We start from the raw sequence: 23,535 nt of genomic DNA on the forward strand, positions 1-23,535 counted from the left end.
TACTCATTGAGTTAAAATGTATTTAAATGTGTACTTCTTCATGCTTAGGATAATTGCTGTGCCATACGGCATTGACACGTAGTCATTAGAATCACGAGCAAAATTCAAAGAAAGCATGTCGTTAGTACTGAAAGACGTTTTACTACACCAACACTACAAAAATACAGACAGAGATGAATTGTTGCTTGTTTTTAAGAATACTCATTTTTCTAATGGGCGTCAGTATGTAGAATAATGCAAATTCATAGAGTTTTGCAAGGTTTGCAGATATTAAATTTCAAGCTCTGGTGGTATGATGAAGTCAGTAGGGAAACTGATCATTGCCAGTTATCAACTCTAGCTGCTGCATCCCAGTGGATCATACACTAAACGTGACATTCCTTTCCCCAGTTAGGAACAATTATCTGCTGTTTCATAGGTTTTACTAGCAGCGATTACTTTACTGTAACATTGAATCTATTGACTCATGGCAACCAACGTTGTTGTAAATCTTCCTGGCAGATTAAAACTGTGTGCCCGACCGAGACTCGAACTCGGGACCTTTGCCTTTCGCGGGCAAGTGCTCTACCAACTGAGCAACCGAAGCACGACTCACGCCCGGTCTCACAGCTTCACTTCTGCCAGTATCTCGTCTCCTACCTTCCAAACTTTACAGAAGCTCTCCTGCGAACCTTGCAGAACTAGTTCTCGGTCGAGCACACAGTTTAATCTGCCAGGAAGTTTCATATCAGCGCACACTCCGCTGCAGAGTGAAAATCTCATTCAACGTTGTTGTAGATTGTGCAGATGCAGACCAATGGATAGGTTTTCAGATTTGTGTATGTTCCAGGGTGTAACTCTGTCATGTTGGTAGTTATCTACAATCTGGTGGGTGAGCTTTGTGTCTCTATCATATTGGAGTATCAGGGAGACATCATCTGCGTCGGTTCAGATGGGTGTTTTGAGGCCCTACAGGCTGATGCCTGTTAGAGTGTGGTAGACATGCCACTGCAAGGGTTCCAAGGCGACTGCGAACGAAATAGTGAACAAATGGCAACCCTGTTGAAATCCTCTTTGTAAAGAGATGGGTTTCATGAACGTTTCATTCATTTTTAATGTCGCGGATTAGCCGCTGGTACACGAGACGATGAGATCAGTGGAGGTCGAGTGAAGACCGAAAGCAGACATTGTATGCAATAGGAATCCATAATCTATTTGGCGATATTTTATTTCTACGGCTAAAAGTCAGATGGCTGTAGATTTCTTCACCTGGCAGGTCATGTATATGAGATTTCGGCTATAATGGGCTAGAATTTTCATCGCTGATTGCTCTCCAGTGGCAGTGTGCTGATAAATGAGGTTTCAGTCTGTTGGCAAGAGCGCGTGTCAGCGATTTGAAGTTGGAGTTTAACAACGTAATCGGCCGCAGAACTTTTACAGTCATGTCTTTCATCATCTTTTGAATGAGTACTGTCAATCCCAGGGTGAATTGCTCTGGTATGGTTGTACTTTGAAGCAGTTCGTTAATCATTTCTGTGAAGAAGTCGCCGAAGAAATGCCAGTAGCGCCCGTAAAACCCTACGGGTACTCCGTCCACGGGCTGTGACTTGCGTCGTGCTATCGTTTTTAAAGTTTGGCGCCGTTTCTCTGTTGTAAATCGTAAGATTAAGGTTCTATTTTGTAAGTCAGTAATTTTTGTGAATTGGTGCAATGTTCCAAGGTTTAAGGTGTGGGAGGTCTGTGATTTATTTAGCATACAAAATGATATGGTGCTCTCGACGAAGAGCAAAAGGTGGATTCCATATTCCTATATTTCCGTAAAGCATTTGACACGATAACATACAGCTGACAGTTAACAAAAGTACAAGCATACGGAATCGGTTGCCTGACATGTGAGGGACTCGAAGATTTCGTAAGTAACAGAACCCACTACGTTGTCTTCGGCGGCGATTGTTTATCAGAGACAAGGGTATTGTCATGAGTTCCCCAAGGAAGCACGATAGAACCGCTTTATTCTCTGAAAAAATTAGGGATCTCAAATAAATGGCTCTGAGCACTATGGGACTTAACTGCTGTGGTCATCAGTCCCATAGAACTTAGAACTACTTAAACCTAACTAACCTAAGGACATCACACACACCCATGCCCGAGGCAGGATTCGAACCTGCGACCGTAGCGCCTAGAAACTTTCGGCCACTCCGGCCGGCAAATAAGGGATCTGACGGACAGGATAAGCAGCAATCTGCTGCTATTTACTGATGATGCAGTGGTTTTGGGAAGATGTCACTGTTGAGTAACTGTAGGAGGACACAAGATGACTTAGACAAAATTTCTAGTTGGTGTGATGGCAGCTAGCTTTAAAAGTAGAAAAATGTAAGCTAATGCAGATCAGCAGGGAATACAAACCCGTAATGTTCGAATACAGTATTAGTAGTGTGCTGCCTGACACAGTCACGTCGATTAAATATCCGGACCTAACGTTACAAGGCGATATAAAATGGAACGAGCATGTGGGAACTGTGGTGGGGAAGGCGAACAGTCGACATCGGTTTATTGGAAGAATTTTAAGAAAGATTGGTTCGCCTGTAAAGGAGACCGTATATAGGACGCTGGTGCGACCTATTCTTGATTACTGCTCGAGTGTTTGGGATCCGTACCATGTCAGATTGAAGAAAAACATCGAAGCAGTTCAGAGGTGGGCTGTTAGATTTGTTAGTGGTAGGTTCGATCAACATGAAAATATTACGGAGATGCTTCAGAACCTCAAACGGAGGGAAGGCGAAGTCCTTTTCGAGGGGCGCTATTGAACAAATTTGCCGGCCGAAGTGGCCGTGCGGTTAAAGGCGCTACAGTCTGGAACCGCAAGACCACTACGGTCGCAGGTTCGAATCCTGCCTCGGGCATGGATGTTTGTGATGTCCTTAGGTTAGTTAGGTTTAACTAGTTCTAAGTTCTAGGGGACTAATGACCTCAGCAGTTGAGTCCCATAGTGCTCAGAGCCATTTGAACCATTTGAACAAATTTGGAGAACCGGCATTTGAGGCTGACTGCAGAACGATTCTACTGCCGTCAACGTACATTTCCTATAAAGGCCATGAAAATAAGATCAGAGAGGTCAGGGCTCGTACGAGACTCAGAGGGCCATAGACACGGGTTCCCAGGTAGATGCCGTGTTTCTTGACTTCCGCAAGGCGTTCGATACAGTTCCCCACAGTCGTTTAATGAACAAAGTAAGAGCATATGGACTATCAGACCAATTGTGTGATTGGATTGAAGAGTTCCTAGATAACAGAACGCAGCATGTCATTCTCAATGGAGAGAAGTCTTCCGAAGTAAGAGTGATTTCAGGTGTGCCGCAGGGGAGTGTCGTAGGACCGTTGCTGTTCACAATGTACATAAATGATCTTGTGTATAACATCGGAAGTTCACTGAGGCTTTTTGCCGATGATGCTGTAGTATATCGAGAGGTTGTAACAATGGAAAATTGTACTGAAATGCAGGAGGATCTGCAACGAATTGACGCATGGTGCAGGGAATGGCAATTGAATCTCAATGTAGACAATCGTAATGCGCTAAGAATACATTGAAAGAAAGACCCTTTATCATTTAGCTACAATATAGCAGGTCAGCAACTGGAAGCAGTTAATTCCATAAATTATCTGGGAGAAGCCATTAGGAGTGATTTAAAATGGAATGATCATATAAAGTTTATCGTCGGTAAAGCAGATGCCAGACTGAGATTCATTGGAAGAATCCTAAGAAAATGCAATCCGAAAACAAAGGAAGTAGGTTACAGTACACTTGTTCGCCCACTGCTTCAATATTGCTCACCAGTGTGGGGTCCGTACCAGATAGGGTTGATAGAAGAGATAGAGACGATCCAACGGAGAGCAGCGCGCTTCGTTACAGGATCATTTAGTAATCGCGAAAGCGTTACGGAGATGATAGATAAACTCCAGTGGAAGACTCTGCAGGAAAGACGCTCAGTAGCTCGGTACGGGCTTTTGTTAAAGTTTCGAGAACATTCCTTCATCGAGGAGTCAAGCAGTATATTGCTCCCTCCTACGTATATCTCGCGAAGAGACCATGAGGATAAAATCAGAGAAATCAGAGCCCACACAGAGGCATACCGACAATCTTTCTTTCCACGAACAATACGAGATTGGAATAGAAGGGAGAACCGATAGAGGTACTCATAGTACCCTCCGCCACACACCGTCAGGTGGCTTGCGGAGTATGGATGTAGATGTAGATGTAGAAGGCATTTAGACAATCGTTTTCCCTCGCTTTGTTTGCGAATGGAACGGGAACCCTCCGCCACGCACCGTACAGTGGCTTCCAGAACATGTGTGTAGATGTAGAAGTAGATGTAGATATATTCTATATTATCCTGCTTACTGTATTTGATATCAACGTCATCGTCTATAGTTGCGATTAAGTGTGAGCAGACCCGCCTGAATTATGTGGTGAATGTATGAGGCTGTATAAATGCAGTCACCAGAGTCCCGGGCACGAACTTTGTTCGACATACTATACTCATTATATTTGCTTTAATCCTTGTTATTGCGGCTGTATTGTCGATAGAACACATGGCTTCAGGATATTCTTAACACAGCGCCAGTAAATAACACTCAGGAGTCGTCTTACTCCATCTGCCTGGATTAACTACATAGTTTGTGAGCAGCTTGTCTACTTCACCTTAGCGAGTCTGCTCCACCAAAATATGCCTGACTGAAATTTTAGTCGCGCAGCGAAGGCCAGTCGCCAAGTTTGCTCGACTTGTGCTTGTATAACCATACAATATCGCTGATCACGACTGTCACGAAATTTCAACTGGAAATTAAGTTTATTTCTGACCAGCATTAATGCAATGTCAGAATATTTCACACAACTAATTACGACTAGAATATCAACGAAAGAATATAATCAGTAAACAAACAGACAGCAACAGAAATAACAAAACCGCTGATCATCTGTCACAACTGCTGTCACTAAATGTCAGTTACAGTCTAAGGTTTATTTATGACGACTACCAAAAGAAAGCAACATACAACAAAACTGCCAATATTCCTACAATAACGTGAAATGCACTGAAGAGCCAAAGAAACTGGTACACCTTCCTAATATCGTGTATGGCCCCTCACAAGTGCCGCAACACGACGTGGCATGGACTCGACTAATGTCTGAAGTAGTGCTGGAGGGAACTGACCATGAATCCTGCAGGACTGTCAATAAATCCGTAAGAGTACGAGGGGTGGAGATATCTTCTGAACAGCACGTTGCAAGGCATCCCAGATATTCTCAATAACGTTCATGTCTGAGGAGTTTGGTGGCCAGCGAACTGTTTAAACTCAGAAGAGTGTTCCTGGAACCAGGCCCTGGAACTTTTTAAACTTTTTCGTCATTGTACGGTATGCAATAGTTAACCAACCATTACCACAATGTGCAGCATCAACTTCGGTAAAGGTGAAATTCAGTACACACCCACAAAATACAGAGGAGCCCTACAAAATAACGTGAGCTCCAACACCACTAGCTGTAGCAATTTCCAACTCGTCTATAGCGTTGTAAACAGTCATACGGGAACGTCTTCTAAAACCAAGCGAGGTGGCGCAGCGGTTAGCACACTGGACTCGCATTCGGGAGGACGACGGTTCAATCCCGCGTCCGACCATCCTGACTTTGGTTTTCCGTGATTTCCCTAAATCGCACCAGGCAAATACCAGAATGGTTCCTTTGAAAGAGCACGGCCGACTTCCTTGCCTAATCCGATGAGACCGATGACCTCGCTGTTTCGTCTCTTCCCCCAGCCGGCCGAAGTGGCCGTGCGGTTAAAGGCGCTGCAGTCTGGAACCGCAAGACCGCTACGGTCGCAGGTTCGAATCCTGCCTCGGGCATGGATGTTTGTGATGTCCTTAGGTTAGTTAGGTTTAACTAGTTCTAAGTTCTAGGGGACTAATGACCTCAGCAGTTGAGTCCCATAGTGCTCAGAGCCATTTGAACCATTTTTTCTCTTCCCCCAAACAACCCCAAACACAAACGTCTTTTAAATCTCCTGTAACGGCCCATCTTCTGTATGAGCCGTCCAATGCTGTTCCACGAGCGGCTGCACGAAGCCTGTCGCCTTCTTAAAAAAATGATTAGTTATATAGACAAAAATATTGCGACAGTCACTGCGTATCTGTTCCCAGTTGGCGTCTATGAAAATTTTTCCAAACTTTTCTGTCCACTGGGATGACACCATTGTGAAAGTAATTGTTAGCACATGTTTGGAAGTGCCTGAGCGACCAAAGGAGTGTCTTGATAAAAGTTTACAATGGCAGGACATAAACCTTCTGTGACGACGAGTGACTCTTTCTGTTCTATTGGATCGTAATTCCTAACATACATTGTTCTTTCTATCAAACAGACGTCTTACTTAATGGTTTCTTTCTTCTCTCGACACTTGATGCTCTTCATCAATGTTGGATTATCCCGCTGTTCTACAGCAATGACAGTTATTGCAGTAATATCTGAATTATCATTCTGGTGTGTGTGTGTGTGTGTGTGTGTGTGTGTGTGTGTGTGTGTGTGTGTGTGTGTAAGTGCTGTTGTGACATCATCTTGTCAGTCACCCTCACAGACTCTTGTATCAGCCAGCATAAAGAATAGTAGTCCATTGCAATAGCGATTATTCTACCAAATAAATATAGTCAGAACTTACTGACCACTCGGATAACTTTAAGACACTTTATCTTAATGACAGAGTATGTCTTCTCGAGTTCTTAAAGAACTCTGGAAGCACGAGAAATCGCTTCACCAGCACCTAATTTGTTTGCAGTGGCACTGCACGTACCTCACAACCATCAGAATCGGTGCATAGTTCTCTATTAATAGAAGGCAGCATGTCCATGAAGACAGAGAAAGAAGAAAGATAGGTGTCATTAGATCATTAGGAACGGAGAACATACTCAGATACGGAAGGATGGAAAAGAACTTCGGCCATGCCCTTTCAAAGGAACCAGTCCCTCATTTGCCTGCAGCAATTTTCGGATGCGAAAGAACTCTACAACTGAATGGCTGGATGAGGATTTGAACCGTTGTCCTCCGAATCATAAGTTCCGTGTCTTGCCACTGTATCACCTCACTTGATCTTAAGGACAGATCAACATGTTCGCTGTTCCTCCTCCTCAGAAAATTTGGCATCTCTCTGTAGGAAGTTCTTCTAATGGCCAAGATTTACCAAACTCCATGAGTAGGAGCAAAATCTGAGACTACTGCTCACATCACAAATGTGCTGACCACCTAGAAAATCTGTTACGGCTTTTACCTTCTGTTAAGGGGGACAGGCGCAGTGTCCATTAACTTTGTGTCCAGATTTTATTTTTAGTGAATGAAGAGGTATTTCCTCATTATTATGTTAATGTCTATAGTCGATACACACGTTATCTTTCTGAAACAACAGTGCCACCCAGCAGGCAAAGACACATCGTCTGCCTGAGGTGCCAAAGCTGGCTATCCTATCATGGGCTCGAAAGTGAATAAATGTTCTATAAACTAAAATGCACGACTTTAAGTTTAACGACGCAGCCTTTCGTCTTTTCCCGGCCAGCTTTATCGCCCTTGAGCTTCTAGCAGTCGGTCCATGTATTCACAGTGGGAATAACTTTGCACCTTTCAAACAATGCAAGGTGTAATCGATTTTTGGGAATAGGTTGTATCATTTTTAACCATTTTGCTTAGTTGTTAATAACGCATATTGGTGCAAAACACCCATGTGCCACCTGTCATCTCCATAACGACCACAGGGGAAGACCTTCAGCACTTTGAAGATTAACAATGTTATCTTGCAATATTTTTTCCCCACTTCCTCCACAACCACCAGCATCTCAGGTACAGATCCGCTATGTGAGTAATGACAAATGCTTAGATTATCAAAAGTGTTGATAGAGTGTTCCACTCTGGGTCATTTGGTCGACATTATTTCCATTACAGATTCGAAAAGACTAATAATTATCACAGAACACCCAATATGCACCTGTATTGTTCTTCACCCAGGTAAAGATCTGTTGGCAGTAGGAAAGTAACTTCCTCTTCTGTCGTCTGTAATAGTAATGTGGGATGATTCTTAATTGTTCCCTGATTATTTAGCTACTCCTTTGCCCTTATCCTTGAAAATTAGTTGCTATTTTTCATGGAAGTTAGAGCCCAGGAGTCACTCTCACCACTCAGTGGTGTTTGACAGTCTTTTGTAAGCCTAAGTAATTTTGTACTGTTGACTAGGGCTCCATAATTGAGCATCTAGATAGGTTGAATGGAACTCATTCCACTTTGTCTCATCAACTGGCTTTAGTTGGAAAAACAGTTGTTGTATGAACTCCCTTCATAAACCTTGAGTTTCTACCTTCCACAGTCCATTACAATCTGATGCCTGCAATAACCTCGATTAGAGGACAATATTATTAGCACATTCTGGAAGAGCAACATAATTTAAGGGATGTTTTCTGTCGTTGATAATTTTCCTCCCTACAAAGGCACCAGCAGGAGTTTTCCATTCCCCTACTTCATCACAATGTTATTCATACGTCACAGTACAGTTTTCAGCTACCTAGAGTAGGAATCTGATTAGGAAAAGTAGTCCCAGAGCTAATATGAGGCTAGATATGTTGGGTGTGCATGACGACGTTGATGTGATTCCTCAAGATCCAAACAAAGGCCGTCTGCATTCAAGCTATATTTGACAAGCTATATTTGACATTCATAGCCCTAATAAAGTCCTATACTTCTTCTGTCACTAATTGTCTTACGAGAATTGGGATCTGCTGACGATTTTTAGTGACTGCCACAGTTGCAACATTCGGAACCTCTGTTGACTTACTCTAATATGGTACTAACTGCAATGCTCCAGTACCATATCATTAAACACTCTATTTTGGTGATGTACAGCTTGCATTAAGAATCGTGGATATGTACGTAAGCCTAACTGGAGCCTCGCACAGCCTCAGAACCTCCATCCAGCTGTTCCACAACGTAATCAGAAAAATTTACAATTTTAAGAAGAAGGTCATAAACAAAAGCCAATGCTTAACAGAGTAAGGAAATTTTGCAACGCAGACACAATGAATTCACAATTGGAGCTTGATTTGGAAATTAATTTAAAGCATTCCTATCTATGCACTAACATTTTTATTAATAACGAAGTTTTAACACTTCCTTAACATCATTAATATCAACTACAAATATTGACAGGTAGTCTAAGTGAAGCCAGTGCACTACTAGCCATATATTATAATTCACTGCATCATATGAGACAATACAGATGCTATGGCAATATTCATCTTATGGTAGCATATGGATACAATCCTTATTTTGTGCATTCGTTGTTCAATTGAAGATAAAATAATTAGTATGCTAATATCAAATACTCAGCACCATTAAACACTTATGACTATCACATTTCCAAAAATACATCAGTTGCTGCTTCTCCTGTAAACTCTCTCTCCTTTACTGTGTTATTAAAACCAGATTTAATAGCAGTTGCATAAAATGTAGTGGCTAAGATCTTACACAAAGAAGAATGCAGGTGAATGTTGCAGAAAACAACAATTGCAGTCCATGTGATCTGTCAGGGACAAATACCGAAAATAGTAGTAGTTAAATCCTCCACATAATGTAACGCTCTTTTCCTATATGCATGTTTCATGAATAATCTATCATTTGTTTGTTATAAACTTATTGTTAGTTTCATGAATTCATCTATATGATACTCTCATTGCATATAAATATTGCGACACTGTATCTTATGTGCCAGTTTAATTGTTTATGTCTTTCAGGGTCTGCAACTGAGCAATTAGTTCATGAACTTGTTTCTTTTATAAATAGTTCTTGTACTAAAACAGGTTCTCATTCTTTTTATAATTTATTCTGTGAGTAACTTCTTGAGAACGTAAATACATATTAGTTTTCCTAAATAATGCATTAACACATCATGTATAAATGAAATGCCAAGTGTCACCATTGTTGTATTGTTTGTAATTATTAGCCAAAGTACTGTTATTAAAACAGAATAGATATAGAGAGTAATATTATTTGAAAAACTGATACAGTAATGAAATTTGAGTTTGACTATAACAGAAAGTAAGGAAAACAAAGAAACTGATACAAATGTGCAGCTTACCTTTGACTCAGACTCATATATGATGAAACTTCGTTTTTTTTTTAATAACCTTAATGTGGTAGTACCCCAGATGATTAGAAAATATCGAAAGTAAGTATCAGTAATGGAAACAGATAAATAAAGAGTTTCTTACGTATAGTAACTCTCTAATACAATATTCGTGCACCAAGAAACTTGAGGCAGCGTGTGGGACAGCATGTCCCCAGCCAAATTATATATTTTGTTTCACAAATGTAAGACAGACTCACCACAATACTCTGAATACTCTGTAATTGATAGTATCAAGAAAATAATGACCCAGTGAACTAGCAAACACAATTTCAAGCTTTTTGCTTTCCAGATAATGTGATAATGAGACTAAACAAGAAGAGAGTGACATCAGACGCTGAATGGTAGCTGTGAATAATTTAAAAAATTCACTCACACAATACCAAACATCCATTTGTTTTTGGCATGAACAGATAATGGGGTATTATGGCGAAAGCAAATAACTTTTCTCCACATTCAGTATGTCAATTCATTTTATAATTGTTTAATAAATCATTGCATTGGAATGCAATTTTGTCACTGATATTTGACTCTAATATGGCTTTTTGATAGATAGATAGATAGATACATAGGTAGAATTAGGCAGATAGATCAATAGATACATAAAAAGATAGCTAGATATATAGATATTTCTCCTGCTTCATATCAAGTTGTGCTTACTGTTCTGTATCATGAGATTCCCCCAAACAAGTTCACTGACTAGTTTGACAATGTGACCTGAAATGAAAAAGTTAGTTAAATAGCTCATTATATGAAGCATATGTTACTTCTCATTGCATCATTTGATTTATTTACTTCACATGGATGTCTGATACAATCAGTTTTCAAGAAACAATCTTTTAATTATTGAAAACCAGTTGTCATTAAGCAGTTCTTAAGCTTTTGAGAATATAAGTTCGTTCTTTAGACCTTCAGCAAAGAAGCAGTTCCTATGCTGAAAATCTCAGTTTTAAGTCAATAATTTGTACTCAAATATTGATATGACATTTGGATGACATAGAATAAGGTTCACTCACACATTGTTTTTAATTTCTGTAATTTTTATTATAATAAATGTTTTCTAGAATTTCTCACATATATTCCTGGTCTTCATTCTTCCACATTAACTTCATATTCAAATCACTCTGCTTTATACTACTCTTTACTCTTACAGTGTCCAAGCATTTCACAGACTTTGTCAAAAGCCTTAACCTTTTGTAGTTGTTTGACCACATCACTAAATTTTGTTTGAATTACCAGTGGCAATGAAATCCTGTGGAATATGATTCTTCATTCCGTTTGAATATGGTTTGTATTTCTCTGTGTGGGACTCTGTTTCCTTAAATAACAAAACTAGTGTTATTGGCCAAAATTAAAAGCTATTTTCCACTATTTTAACAACTTCTTAATCGTTGTTGGTCATCACTGTTAAGTCAATATACATTTTTATTTCGTTTTCTTTTGAGAACATATTGCGTAAAATTAGCATTTTGAGGAGCATATCATTTAGAAAAAGTTATCTATAAAGAAGAAGGATCAGAGCCTTCCCAGCGCTCAGATGTCTTTTGATCTCTTCATGTGGAAGACAAAAAAATTACACATGTTTGTTGAATATGCGAACAATGTGAATGACCTGACATCAACATACAACGTATACAGGGTATAAGGGGCAGTCAAATGAAAACGTGACAGAAAAATGTAGGTAAATTGTCTATTACTTCAAAAGTGATAGCCGTAACTGTTCATACATTTATCCCACTGTGAGACGAGATTGTCACCGCCTTCATAGAAAAAGATTTTGGTTCCCAATGGAAGCATGACTACACCCAGGCGTGCATCTGTTCGTCTGAAGCAAATCGACGGCCACGAATGCCTTTCTTCAGGGCTCCAGCAATCTGGAACTCTCATAGGAGAGATCAGGACATAAAGGTGGATGTGTAAAGGTTTCCCGGTGAAACGTCTGCAGAGAAGTGGAAATAACAGGCACGCCTGCTCCGGGAAAGTCATGATGACCTTTGTCTTTTACTGGAAGAGCATATTGCTCATTGATTTTCTGCGAAACGGCGCCTTAATTAATGCACAGCAGTAAGTGGACACTTTGAAAAAAATTAAGTGCACCTTCAGGTCCAAACGCCCAAAAAACTGACGGGTGACATTCTGTTTTAGGATATGCTCGCCCACATGTTAACAAGGTTGTTTGACTACGCTGTAGCAGTTTCGCTGGGAAGCCCTTATCATCCTCCATACAGTCGCGATCTCTTCCCGTGTGATTTCCATATTTTTGGAGCCGTGACGAAAGACATTCGTGGCGGTCGATTTGCTTTGGAAGAAGAGGTGCACGCCTGGATACAATCATGGTTCCACAGGCAACCGCAAACATTTTTTCCATAAAGGCACTGATGGTCTTGTTTCACAGTGGGATAAATTATTTAACGGTTATGGCGATTTCTTTTGTAATTATAAACAGTTTATTTTCTTTTTCCGTACGTCTCGTTTTCATTTGACTGCCTCTTACATTATCAAAATAGACTATCAAGAATGCAAATGCTCTCACTTCAATGCTCATGTTCTGGCTAGGACGACGTAGGATGAGTCATGGACGGGTACTGGCATAAATAAAAATATATAAAAAAAGTGACTGGTTGTTGCATTTCTGAAAATAATATAATCCACTGTCACGGATGTCAACAACCAGAAAAATGGATAAATTATTAATAGGATAAAAGTTCCAGGTGGATCCTTCTTTTGGCGTAGAGTCTCATCTGCTGAAGTAACCAGTGTCATCAGAGAAAATGTAAATTCATAATCACATATACTACCAAGCTATGCCTTTATAGAAGGAGGAGACTTTAATCACCCTTGAATAGATTGGGAAAATTACAAATCCATAAGAAGCTGGTGACGCTAAACTTCCTATAAAATTGTGCTAAGAGCCATTAAGAGCAATTAATGGAAACTGAAGGAACTATTAATGGACATCTTCATGTTTCAGTTTGCTTTAACATCAAAATTCATCATTTACTTCATCTTGAATTATGATGTGTACACATACTTCATAGAATGTTTTCTTATGAATTAAAGTGTCTGCATAAGCCGAGGCAATGCTAGAGTGACACAAGAGGTCTAGAAAAATATATTCCTCTGCAATTATATTTTCATATGAATATGTCCCATGTATATACTTGTAATAATCACATCATAACTGTAATTGGAACATTTTCTCCGGAACAAAGTTAATTCTTTCAAACTATTTAAGAAAATGTGAAAAATTAGACACTTCCTCATTTTAATAATTTTAATTTAGTCATTTGATTAACTTTAATTAAATCTTAAAAAGCACCCATGTAAATATGATCTTGTTAAACATTTGTTCCTTTTAGATATAGACCTCTATACTTTACTTCAGTGTTGGCTTCACAGTAATATAATGTTGCAACGTACTGGTAAAAATGTTTCGCAACCTCAGAGGTGACAAACAAGTAATACCGTAGTTTTCTTCTACCATTGCATGGATCAAGATTTTGACAGTCTTAGTAGCAAAATGTGTCATTTATTGCCTTAAACCAGCAATTAACGAAGGTTAAATAATATAAACCTTAGACAGTAGATAGTTTTAATATTCAAAAAATTCATAGGAAATGTCTCAGTCCATTTAAGCATGCACAAATACATTGTTGTATAGTGAGAAAAATGTAGTATGTTTATAACACTGATAAGAACTTGAGTAAAAATCTCTCGGTGTACATGCCGCGTCAAATCAGGATAAAACTCCAAGCTTTCGACCACTACCTCCCTGACGACGACCATGGAGGTAGTAGTCGAAAGCTTGGAGTTTTATCCTGATTTGACGCGGCATGTACACCGAGAGATTTTTACTCAAGAAATACGTCGCGAAAAACTTCGTAGCCATACTGATAAGAACTTGAAATTAGACAGTGGCCACTTGGCCACAACCAGGGAGAAAACCCAAGATATATGTTTTCCATTATAGTCAACCGATTTGCTTCCATTGTCACTTAAAGACAACTAGCTAATGAACGTATTTCTTATAGCACCCTTATTAAAAGGTCGTGTGCTTTATTTGAAGATACTGCCATAAATTTCTTCCGTGAGATCTTAGGAAAGTGGCAAAGTTGCCATGTTTTTAGAGCTGCCAGGAAACAAAAGAGTAAAACCTCACCGACTTTGAAGTTGGGAAGTCTACTATAGTATCTAACAAAATATTAGAGGTAGAAAACCTATATCCCAATGAGTGCCCTGGAATTTCTTCCAGATAGTCATTGCGTAGTACTAAGGAAAGGAGATAGTAGATCATCAATACAGGGTGTCCCATTTATCTTGCTCACTCAAAATAACTTTTTTCTGATGTTTTAAATGAAAAATTGTTCTAACTGCTGTATTTTAACATCACTGAGTAGTTCTTGCTGAGGGTATGCATTTTATCTTTCCTCGAAGGTGTAAGAGATATGGGTAGAGGTTAAATATTTAAATGGAACCATGTGAATTTTATTCAAGGATACACTTACCCTCTCCAAGAGCTATACAAAAATTTATCACACTGTACCATTTTTGTTAATAAAATGTACATGTACAAACGATAAAGAGTGCACAGGATGTGAATAAACCGAACTCTTTACTACGCTGATTGTACACATAACGTACACAGTGTAGAGCTGTAGCAGAGGTGTGGGTTTTGTTTATGATTTCTGACTCATGTAAACACAAGTACTCCTCCCCCCCCCCTCCCCTCCCTGCTTTAGCGTACGGTACACTGCATACCAGTGTAGTAATGCATCAGAGTAACTTAGTAACCGTATGGCGATAGTACACATTGTGAATACAATTTTTGTTATGCAAAAGTGTATGATGTACACGCATTATGATAAGGAAGAAAAGCTGCTGATCTACAGAGAAATTACTTTGGCAGGAACTAATTCAGTAACTTAAGTTTTATATTCATTACTGTTAGTGAACATAATAATTATTACGTTATTATGTCTATCTTGTACTCTACTGCACATACCATACCCGCACTCTAATTAGCTGTAGGCGGCGAAATTCTGTTCAGGCACAACTACTGTACAGCAGACGATTCCCTGACAAGCCAACGCCTTCTCGTTGGATGTTTGGTCGTCTCATTTCTCGTCTACGTGAAACGGGAACTTTAAATGCAATCCTCGAAATCGTCGTAAAACAGGAAAAGACGAAGCTGCTGAGGTCGCTGTGCTCGCTGCCGTAGCAGTGAATCCTCAAGTCAGCACACGACGAATTCAACATTAATTTGGCGTCTCGAAAGAAAGTGCACATCGCATTCTGCAACTACATAAATTCCATCCTTAGCATGTTCATTTACACCCAGAACTTCACCGAAATGACTTCAACAATGGGGTTCAGTTTTGCAAGTGGGCTCAGCAACAACTTCTAACTAATCGTAATTTCTTCTCAGATGTTTTTACCGACAAGGCGTCATTCTCGAACAAGGAATTGTCAGTATGAGAAATATGCATTATTTATCCATCAAAAATCCGCGATGGCCACGACGGCTAGAACATCAGCGTCCATGGAACGTTAATGTTTGATGCAGAATTGTTGGACATATTATTATTGGCCCTTTCTTTGTAAATAGCAACCAAAACGGTAAACAATATGCCCGATATTTAAGACACACTCTTCCTCTTCTCTTGGACACAGTACCTCTGAATCAGTGGATGGTCATGCGATATCAGCATGATGGATGCCCTGCAGATAGCGCCTTACGAGCACGACGAATTCTGGATCGTAAATACCCTAATAGGTGGATTGGACGTGCTAGGCCAGTTAATTAGCCTGGCCGATCTTCGGTCCTTATTGTCTGAGGAGAGCAGTCAAGGATGCTGTCTACCAAAATGTTCCAACAACACCAGAGGGCATGCAGCAACGCATTATTGATGCTTGTTCGGCCATCACAGAAGAAGTAGTATGCGATGTAGCACGTCCTTTATCGACAGAACGACTTTGTGCATGAATGCCAGTGGTCACCATTTTGAACATGTGGTATAAACGCTCTATTTTTCATGCAGTGGTAGCAACACAGTAAAAATTACTACAAAGGGCCATGTTACGTCTGCAATTGTCATAAGTACTATTATACCTTACTGTACAATAACAAGATCCCGTTACTGTAGAATGCCTGTACTGTTGCATTCAATGTTTATTGGTAATTTGTAAAATGTTGAAACGCTCCTGAAAGAAGTTAAATAATTTAGTTAATGAAATGCACTGAAGTGATATTTAAATTAGAGAAGTTATGTATTATTTATCATTTCCATAGCCACTAGTTGCGTGGATAAAATGGTACAGTGTCATACATTTTTGAATAGCTCTTGGAGAGGGTGAGTGCATTCTCGAATAAAATCTACATGGTTCCACTTAAAAAATTTAACCTCTGCCTCGTATATCCTATATCTGTGGGGATACATAAAACGTAAAGCCTCGGCAAGAACTACCCAATGATGTCAAAAAACATCGGTAGAAACAATTTTTCATTTAACGCACCAGAAAAAAGTTATTGTGTGTGAGCAAAACAAATAGAACAGCCTATATATAGGGTGAACATCAATAAAAGTGATAAACTGCAGGGATGGATTCCTTACTGGAAATGAAGGAAAAAAGGTTCAAATGGAGGAAAAAAGGTCCTATGGACATGTGTCCAGAAATGCATCGTTGCCACGGTAGATGGTGATGAGTGAAAGGTCCTCTGATCACGTGTTGTGTCTTCCTTGTGTGCTGCAGGCTGTGTGATTGACGCAGCGCATTGTAAGCTGCAGAATTGTCCGGTATTCATGTCGGGAACAAGCCGAGATGATGTTTATGTACGGCCAAGCAGATGGAAACGGTCCAGAGTCAGCACGGCTACAGGTATATCAAAACCAATACCCTCACAGACATCAACCACATTACATATGTAATGCCCTTTTACGTGGCTTGTTGCCTACGTGAATACCGGACGATTGTCCTTATTACAGCACGCTGCGTCAATCACACAGCCTACATTTCACGAGGAACCCACGGCACTTGGTCAGAGGAATTGCCATTCGACAGCGCCATCTACCGTGGCAACAATGAATGTCCGGACACACGTTCATAGGATCTCATACTCCATCATTTTCAGTCAGGAATCCGTGCTTATATAGTCGTATAAATATATATTTGCAGATAAGATGTCACACCTAGCACTTTTTTTTAAATAAAAAAGTGATTCTTTGTACTGGTCAAAAACAGTTGTTTTTAACAAATAGTTAATCTGAATTGAAGTGAAACTAAGCATGGTATACCTTATCGTGGCTTTTTTCAGATTTCATTTTTGATTTCCATTTATTTACATTAAGGCATTTGAACTTAGTATAGTCATCACACTGAATGTTGTATGAATATGATGAAAGAGTTACAAAATTAGCTAAATCATGCACAATATTAGGAAAAAAGCAATAGCTGATATATTTTAGTGAAATTATATTTCCAATATATAGGTAAATTTATTTTGACTCTGATTTCTTGTGTGGGATACTAATAATATAACTGGTATGGTGTTATCTTTGTAATATACATTTTTGGATTGATTGTAGCTCATGACTAAATAAATGAAGATACTTATTAATGTAATTGTTGTTCCTGAACTGTTCTTAACATTAGCAAAGAGCTTCAAGACTCAGATTTCAATCTTTTGCCGAACACTCTTTGAGTTCATAAACAATTTTATAGTGATTTATTTAATAAAAAGATTACTGCTCAATAATAACACTTAAAATCTTCTATTCCAGCTGTGACCGCAATTCAGTAGTAACTGCTTGAACATTATGGGATGAAACGTGATGATTTGTAGAAGATACCACAGAATAGCCATACTGCAATTCTACATTGATTTTAGAATACAGAGTAGAGTACAAAAATTGAAGAGCTTGTTTTCTAACTCATGTATCTCCGTCTCAGACTAATGTTACATTTTTGTTACAAAAACTTCGCTATACGTATTTTTTCTTTCATTTTACTTGCTATTTTATTTTTGAAACAGCATTTTCTGTTTAAAACTGTGTTGGAGAATGAGTGTCATTTCGAAAGTGATCTATCCAGTAGTAGCTGTTTTACTTTCATTTATCCATAGGATATTGTATATGTCTTGGTACTACAATTTAAGAAAAAAAATAATAAAGTAATTCACATACACAGACTTAATGACAAGGATGGGAAAAGAATATGACTGTGACCTTGTAGTAGGAATCATCCTTTATATCCAAATTGTTACATTTCTATGCAGGACAACAGGAACACTATTCTCAGTGTGTTGTGGTATTTTGACACTTCATTGTTGATTACATACGAGACCAGTGATCATCAAGCCAGTAGTGACATGTAAAGTTTTCTGCGGATTTTATCACTTTTATGTAATATTATCACGTTCAAACACGACATACAGAAAATATCAACTCAGCATACCAGACTGAGGCTACTTAATTCATGAGAACGGCGGAAGTGTAAAGATAAAATGCAAAGATTAGCGCCTGATGATCGTCAGCCCACGCTGGTTTCCAAACACATTGATGGATGTCGCCAACTAGTAAAATTGCAGCTAGAACGTTGCCAAATTTTCATTCATTGGATTATATTCATAAATGTAAACTCCAACATAATATTTTTATCAATTACGCTATCACAATACTGAAAAGTGCAAGAAAAAAATTGAAGATAGTCAGTGGCAGCAGTTTTCAGTGGCAGATTTTGTGTGAATATGCTGTAGGAGTAATGTAAAAGTATGTGGTGCTACGTTTCGCAGCATGTTTACGACCTTTGGCAAAGTGGGTAATGTGAACAGTTTTAAAGTAAATTAGGGGTTGTCTGACAGACATTATGCCAAGTTGCTATATGATAAGGTGTTGTATTTTCAGTCTAAGTGAACGTAATTACAAAGGAAATAATCGTTGAATCTTTGTATCAAGTTTTACATTTATTTTCGCCACTTTCAGACTAAAACCTTTTTCTTAAACCCAGCAAATTCAACAGTGTTCGACATGCTTGTTTTTTAAGGTAAACTGATAAACATTGTACACGTTTTAATAACAATAAACAGACAAATCCTGTTGCTTTGTTTCAGGGTGGAGTGATTTAACTCGAAAACCAAAAATGTATCTTCTAAAACACATCCTAAGAACTATGACATTTCTTTCTATTATTTCCACATTGAGGGCATAGAAACAAAGCCATGTACCAGGCTGCTCCATGGTTCAATGTGAAACACGTTAATTAAAATTCGTTTGCTGTAAATTTTCATTTGTCGGAGATACATCATTTTCTAAATATGCTCTTCAATTTTTTCATGATTTCTGATACAAAATAATACTATTATTACAGAAGTTACATATCATTTCACACATTTTAATTACTTGAATTTCCTCTGTGTTGCTGAATTACTACTACACCTTATTTTAGAAGCAGAAGTGATAGAATTAATTTTGAATGTTTGGCAGCTGGCTTACCGGGACATGGCCACAGGTACAGGATTGATGGAGCCTGATGGTGATGGTCGGCCCCTATTGTCTCTTCAAGATCTGGAAAGTCGTGTAGTTTTTACACGCTGCAAGGTAATATAATAACTTGAATATTCCACATTCGATTGGTAGTCAAATGCTGCAAACTAGTGTAAGTTAGTCAAATGGAGTTTAAATGCAATGGTACTTACCCTGCAGCACAGATATAGGTGCATGCACCTCCATGTGTACGCATTCAAGCACATATATAGGCACACAGTCTTACTCACTCAGATTTAATATGAAAAAAGTCAAAGATGGTATTTAGTTACAGAATAGAAGAGAACTGGGACTTATTTTTGAACTCAGTTTAGTCAACTAAACACAAACTATTTACAGTTGCAGCATTATACTTGTGCAGTAAATTTCAAAGTAAATGCTCTGATCCATAGTATACCTGAATGTGACTGTTTTGCTGCTTCATGCATTTTTTGATATTGTTTGGTTTCCATGTGTTCTTCTCATGTCCATTCATTAATTTGGTTCCTACAAATGAATATATGTAATGTAATAATCTAAATTTTAAATTTACTTTCCAAAATGAGAAGTTGGATGAAATGAAGTAATTTAAGAAAAGTAATTAGAATTCCAAACCATATATCTTTCATCCTGTGACAAAGTGCCGAAATCCATAGTGTTTCATAGGTACACAGACCACATTGAAAGAGTTATAATTTTGTAAGTTGATTGTGTGTGACACATTAAGGCTGTGATGGACCTGGAATCAAACTTGTCCCAATTTTATAATATTTTAGTACATAAAATAATGAAGCATTATTATTTTAACTTTGTAAACATAATTCTTTGACACATGTTTCCAACTTCGCCATAGTGTTTGTAACTGTGAATGATGTGGACAAAATTTGTCAGTTATCATAAACTCCAGTTACTTTTGAATTAAGTTCGTATGTACAATGGGTTGCAACTTCGGACAGGCAATCATGATCAGGTTTTGAAGCACATCCAGAAATACAGCTTTAGATTTACTGTGGTTTCACTAAATGACTATACATTGACGTTGGAAATGGTTAGTTGAGGAAGATCATGGTATTCGCATACCATCAGCTTTGTAATGTAATGACGACAATGAAAGTTCGTGTCGGACAGGAAACGAACCCGGTTTTCCCGTTTATCGCGTATGGTCACCTTACGATTAGGCGATCCGAGCCCACCCCACGGCCAGACCCAAACTTCCACAATTTTCATGCCGTCAGCCATATGTCTACAATCTGCACTCCTAAGTGCATTACGTATATTTCTGTACAGGGGAGACATTTCACCTGAAAGTCGCTTGCCCGGTGTCAGTAGATAAATAGGATATTCCAATGCATGTGTTGTTCAGAAGTACGGTGCAATGTTCCATCAAACATGCATAACTGCTGATGAGCGCTCCTCTACTGCTGACAAGGGAACCTCCCCATCGCACCCCCTCAGATGTAGTTATAAGTTGGCACAGTGGATAGGCCTTGAAAAACTGAACACAGATCAATCGAGATAACAGGAAGAAGTTGTGTGGAACTATGAAAAAAATAAGCAAAATATACAAACTGAGTAGTCCATGTGCGGGATATGCAACATCATGGATAATGTGAACTCAGGAGCGCCGTGGTCCCGTGGTTAGCGTGAGCAGTTGCGGAGCAAGAGGTCCTTGGTTCAAGTTTTCCCTCGAGTGAAAAGTTTAATTTTTTATTTTCAGACAATTATTAGCTTTCCGTCCGTCCGCTATATTTGCTGGATTCATATTGCCCACGAAATACATCTCACGTATTTAATGCAGTCTCGTCCAAAGTAGCGAACAGTCAACTGCCAGCCAGGGAGCCTCGTTAGCAGGAATACTCTCTCTTCCGTGCGTTGTAGTCGACTGACGTCGTGTGTTTCGATGTTTGTTTAGGTGTAGCGTCCCCATACTACGGCGCAGTTACCTCGCATCGGACGGACGGACGGACAGATAATTGTCAAACTAAAAAATTAAAATTTTCACTCGAGGGAGACTTGAACCAAAGACCTTTCGTTCCGCAGCTGCTCACGCTAACTACGGGACCCCGGCGCTCCTGAGCTCAGACCATCCTTAATGTTTCCTATCTTGCGCATGAACTACTCAGTTCGTATATTTTGCTTATTTTTTTTTCATAGTTCCACACAACTTCTTCCTGTTTTCTCGATTGATCTGTGTTCAGTTTTTCAAGGCCTATCCACTGTGCCAACTTATAACTACATCTGAGGAGGGGTGCGATGGGGAGGTTCCCTTGTGAGAGAAGGCTGAGTAGACGGACTTGTATACCGCGCACATCCGGTAAAATTGCCGTGTCTCCTGTTTTCACAACGAATAAGGAAATTGTCGTGTAGGTGTGCACGCATCATGGGTGAGAGCAAACGTCACGGAAAGGCACCCAAGTCGGTGTTGTGCCCGTCGGCGACGATTCCCACAGAGTCAGCCGATAAACCAGCTGACGAGTCGATCGACGATCAACCAGCAAGACGAAACTCGGAAGACAAACCGGGGACCACCGCGAAGGATGGCGGAGCCGCCGAGTGTGACGCTTTCCGCCACAACCTCTTCGAAGACGTGGAACCTCTACAGGCGGCAAGTGATTCTAGTGGCACAGAGCAGAATAACCATGACCCAAGAACACCATCTCCACTTTTCTACATCGAATACCAGGGTGAAGACTGGTTGTACTTCTTTGAGGACACTGCGACGAGCGAGATCAGCGCTACATGCGTAAACAGCTATCGAATGTTGAAGGTGCAAGTGGATTACCTGTCCGACTACGAGGCACTCAAGCCTCTCCCGACGGGTACACCGTCTCTGCGCCACAAAGTGCGCAACAGCAGCAGAAGAAGAGGAAAGCGACTATAACTAAGACACTCCTCAGAGGGCTGCCGTGGCTGTGTAGCATGGACACAGTCCGCAAAAGTTTTGGAGATGTGGCTATTAGGCTGCATAATAAGAGGAGCTAGAAGAAACCACCGCTGTTTTTCTTGGCCGTGGACACAGCTGAGAGCCAGAGGCAGAGGCAGAGGAAGGAAATTGACCAAGTCTTCGAGATCACCAAGCCTCTCTCCGCGGAACTCATCTCCAAGCTCAAGTGCTTCAGGTGCCAAGAGGAAGGCCAAGTGGCAAAATACACTGAGGCAACAAAAGTCATGGAATAGCGATACGAACATATATAGATGGCAGTAGTACCACGTACACAAGGTCTAAAAGGGCAGTGCATTAGCGCAGCTGTCATTTGTAATCAGGTGGTTCATGTGAAAAGGTTTCTCGGTTTAAGGCCGCACGCCGGGAATTAAGAGACTTTGAACGTGAAATGTTGGAACTAGAGGCACGGGACATTCCATTTCGGAAATCGTTAAGCAATTCAATATTACAACATCCACCACAATGTCGTGAGTGAATACCACATTTGAGGCTTTACCACTCACCATGGACACGACATTGCCTAGAGAGCCTCTCTTGGGCTTGTGACCATAGCCGGCCGAAGTGGCCGAGCGGTTATAGGCGCTTCAGTCTGGAACCGCGCGACCGCTACGGTCGCAGGTTCGAATCCTGCCTCGGGCATGGATGTGTGTGATGTCCTTAGGTTAGGTAGGTTTAAGTAGTTCTAAGTTCTATAGGACTGATGACCTCAGAAGTTAAGTCCCATAGTGCTCAGAGCCATTTGAACCTTTTTGTTTTTGTGATCATATCTGTTGGATCCTAGACGACTGGAAAACCGTGACCTAGTCAGATGAGTCCCAGTTTAAGCTGGTAAGAGAAGTATCGGACCCAAGTTATCAACAAGGCAGTGCGCAAGCTGGTGGTGACTCCAT

The 23,535-nt window shown here is 39.9% G+C and overlaps 1 protein-coding gene across 1 annotated transcript in view; it reads left to right on the forward strand.

Annotated features, from left to right (window-relative positions):
• Nucleotides 1–23,535, forward strand: part of LOC126248203 (uncharacterized) — a 988,540-nt gene that overhangs the window by 604,264 nt on the left and 360,741 nt on the right. The window contains exon 12 of the mRNA XM_049949008.1: nt 19,663–19,776. Within this exon, the coding sequence (XP_049804965.1) occupies nt 19,663–19,776 (114 nt within the window). The remainder of the gene's footprint in view (nt 1–19,662; nt 19,777–23,535) is intronic.

The sequence above is a fragment of the Schistocerca nitens genome, chromosome 3 (assembly GCF_023898315.1).
Source record: "Schistocerca nitens isolate TAMUIC-IGC-003100 chromosome 3, iqSchNite1.1, whole genome shotgun sequence".
NCBI classification, from domain to species: domain Eukaryota; kingdom Metazoa; phylum Arthropoda; class Insecta; order Orthoptera; family Acrididae; genus Schistocerca; species Schistocerca nitens.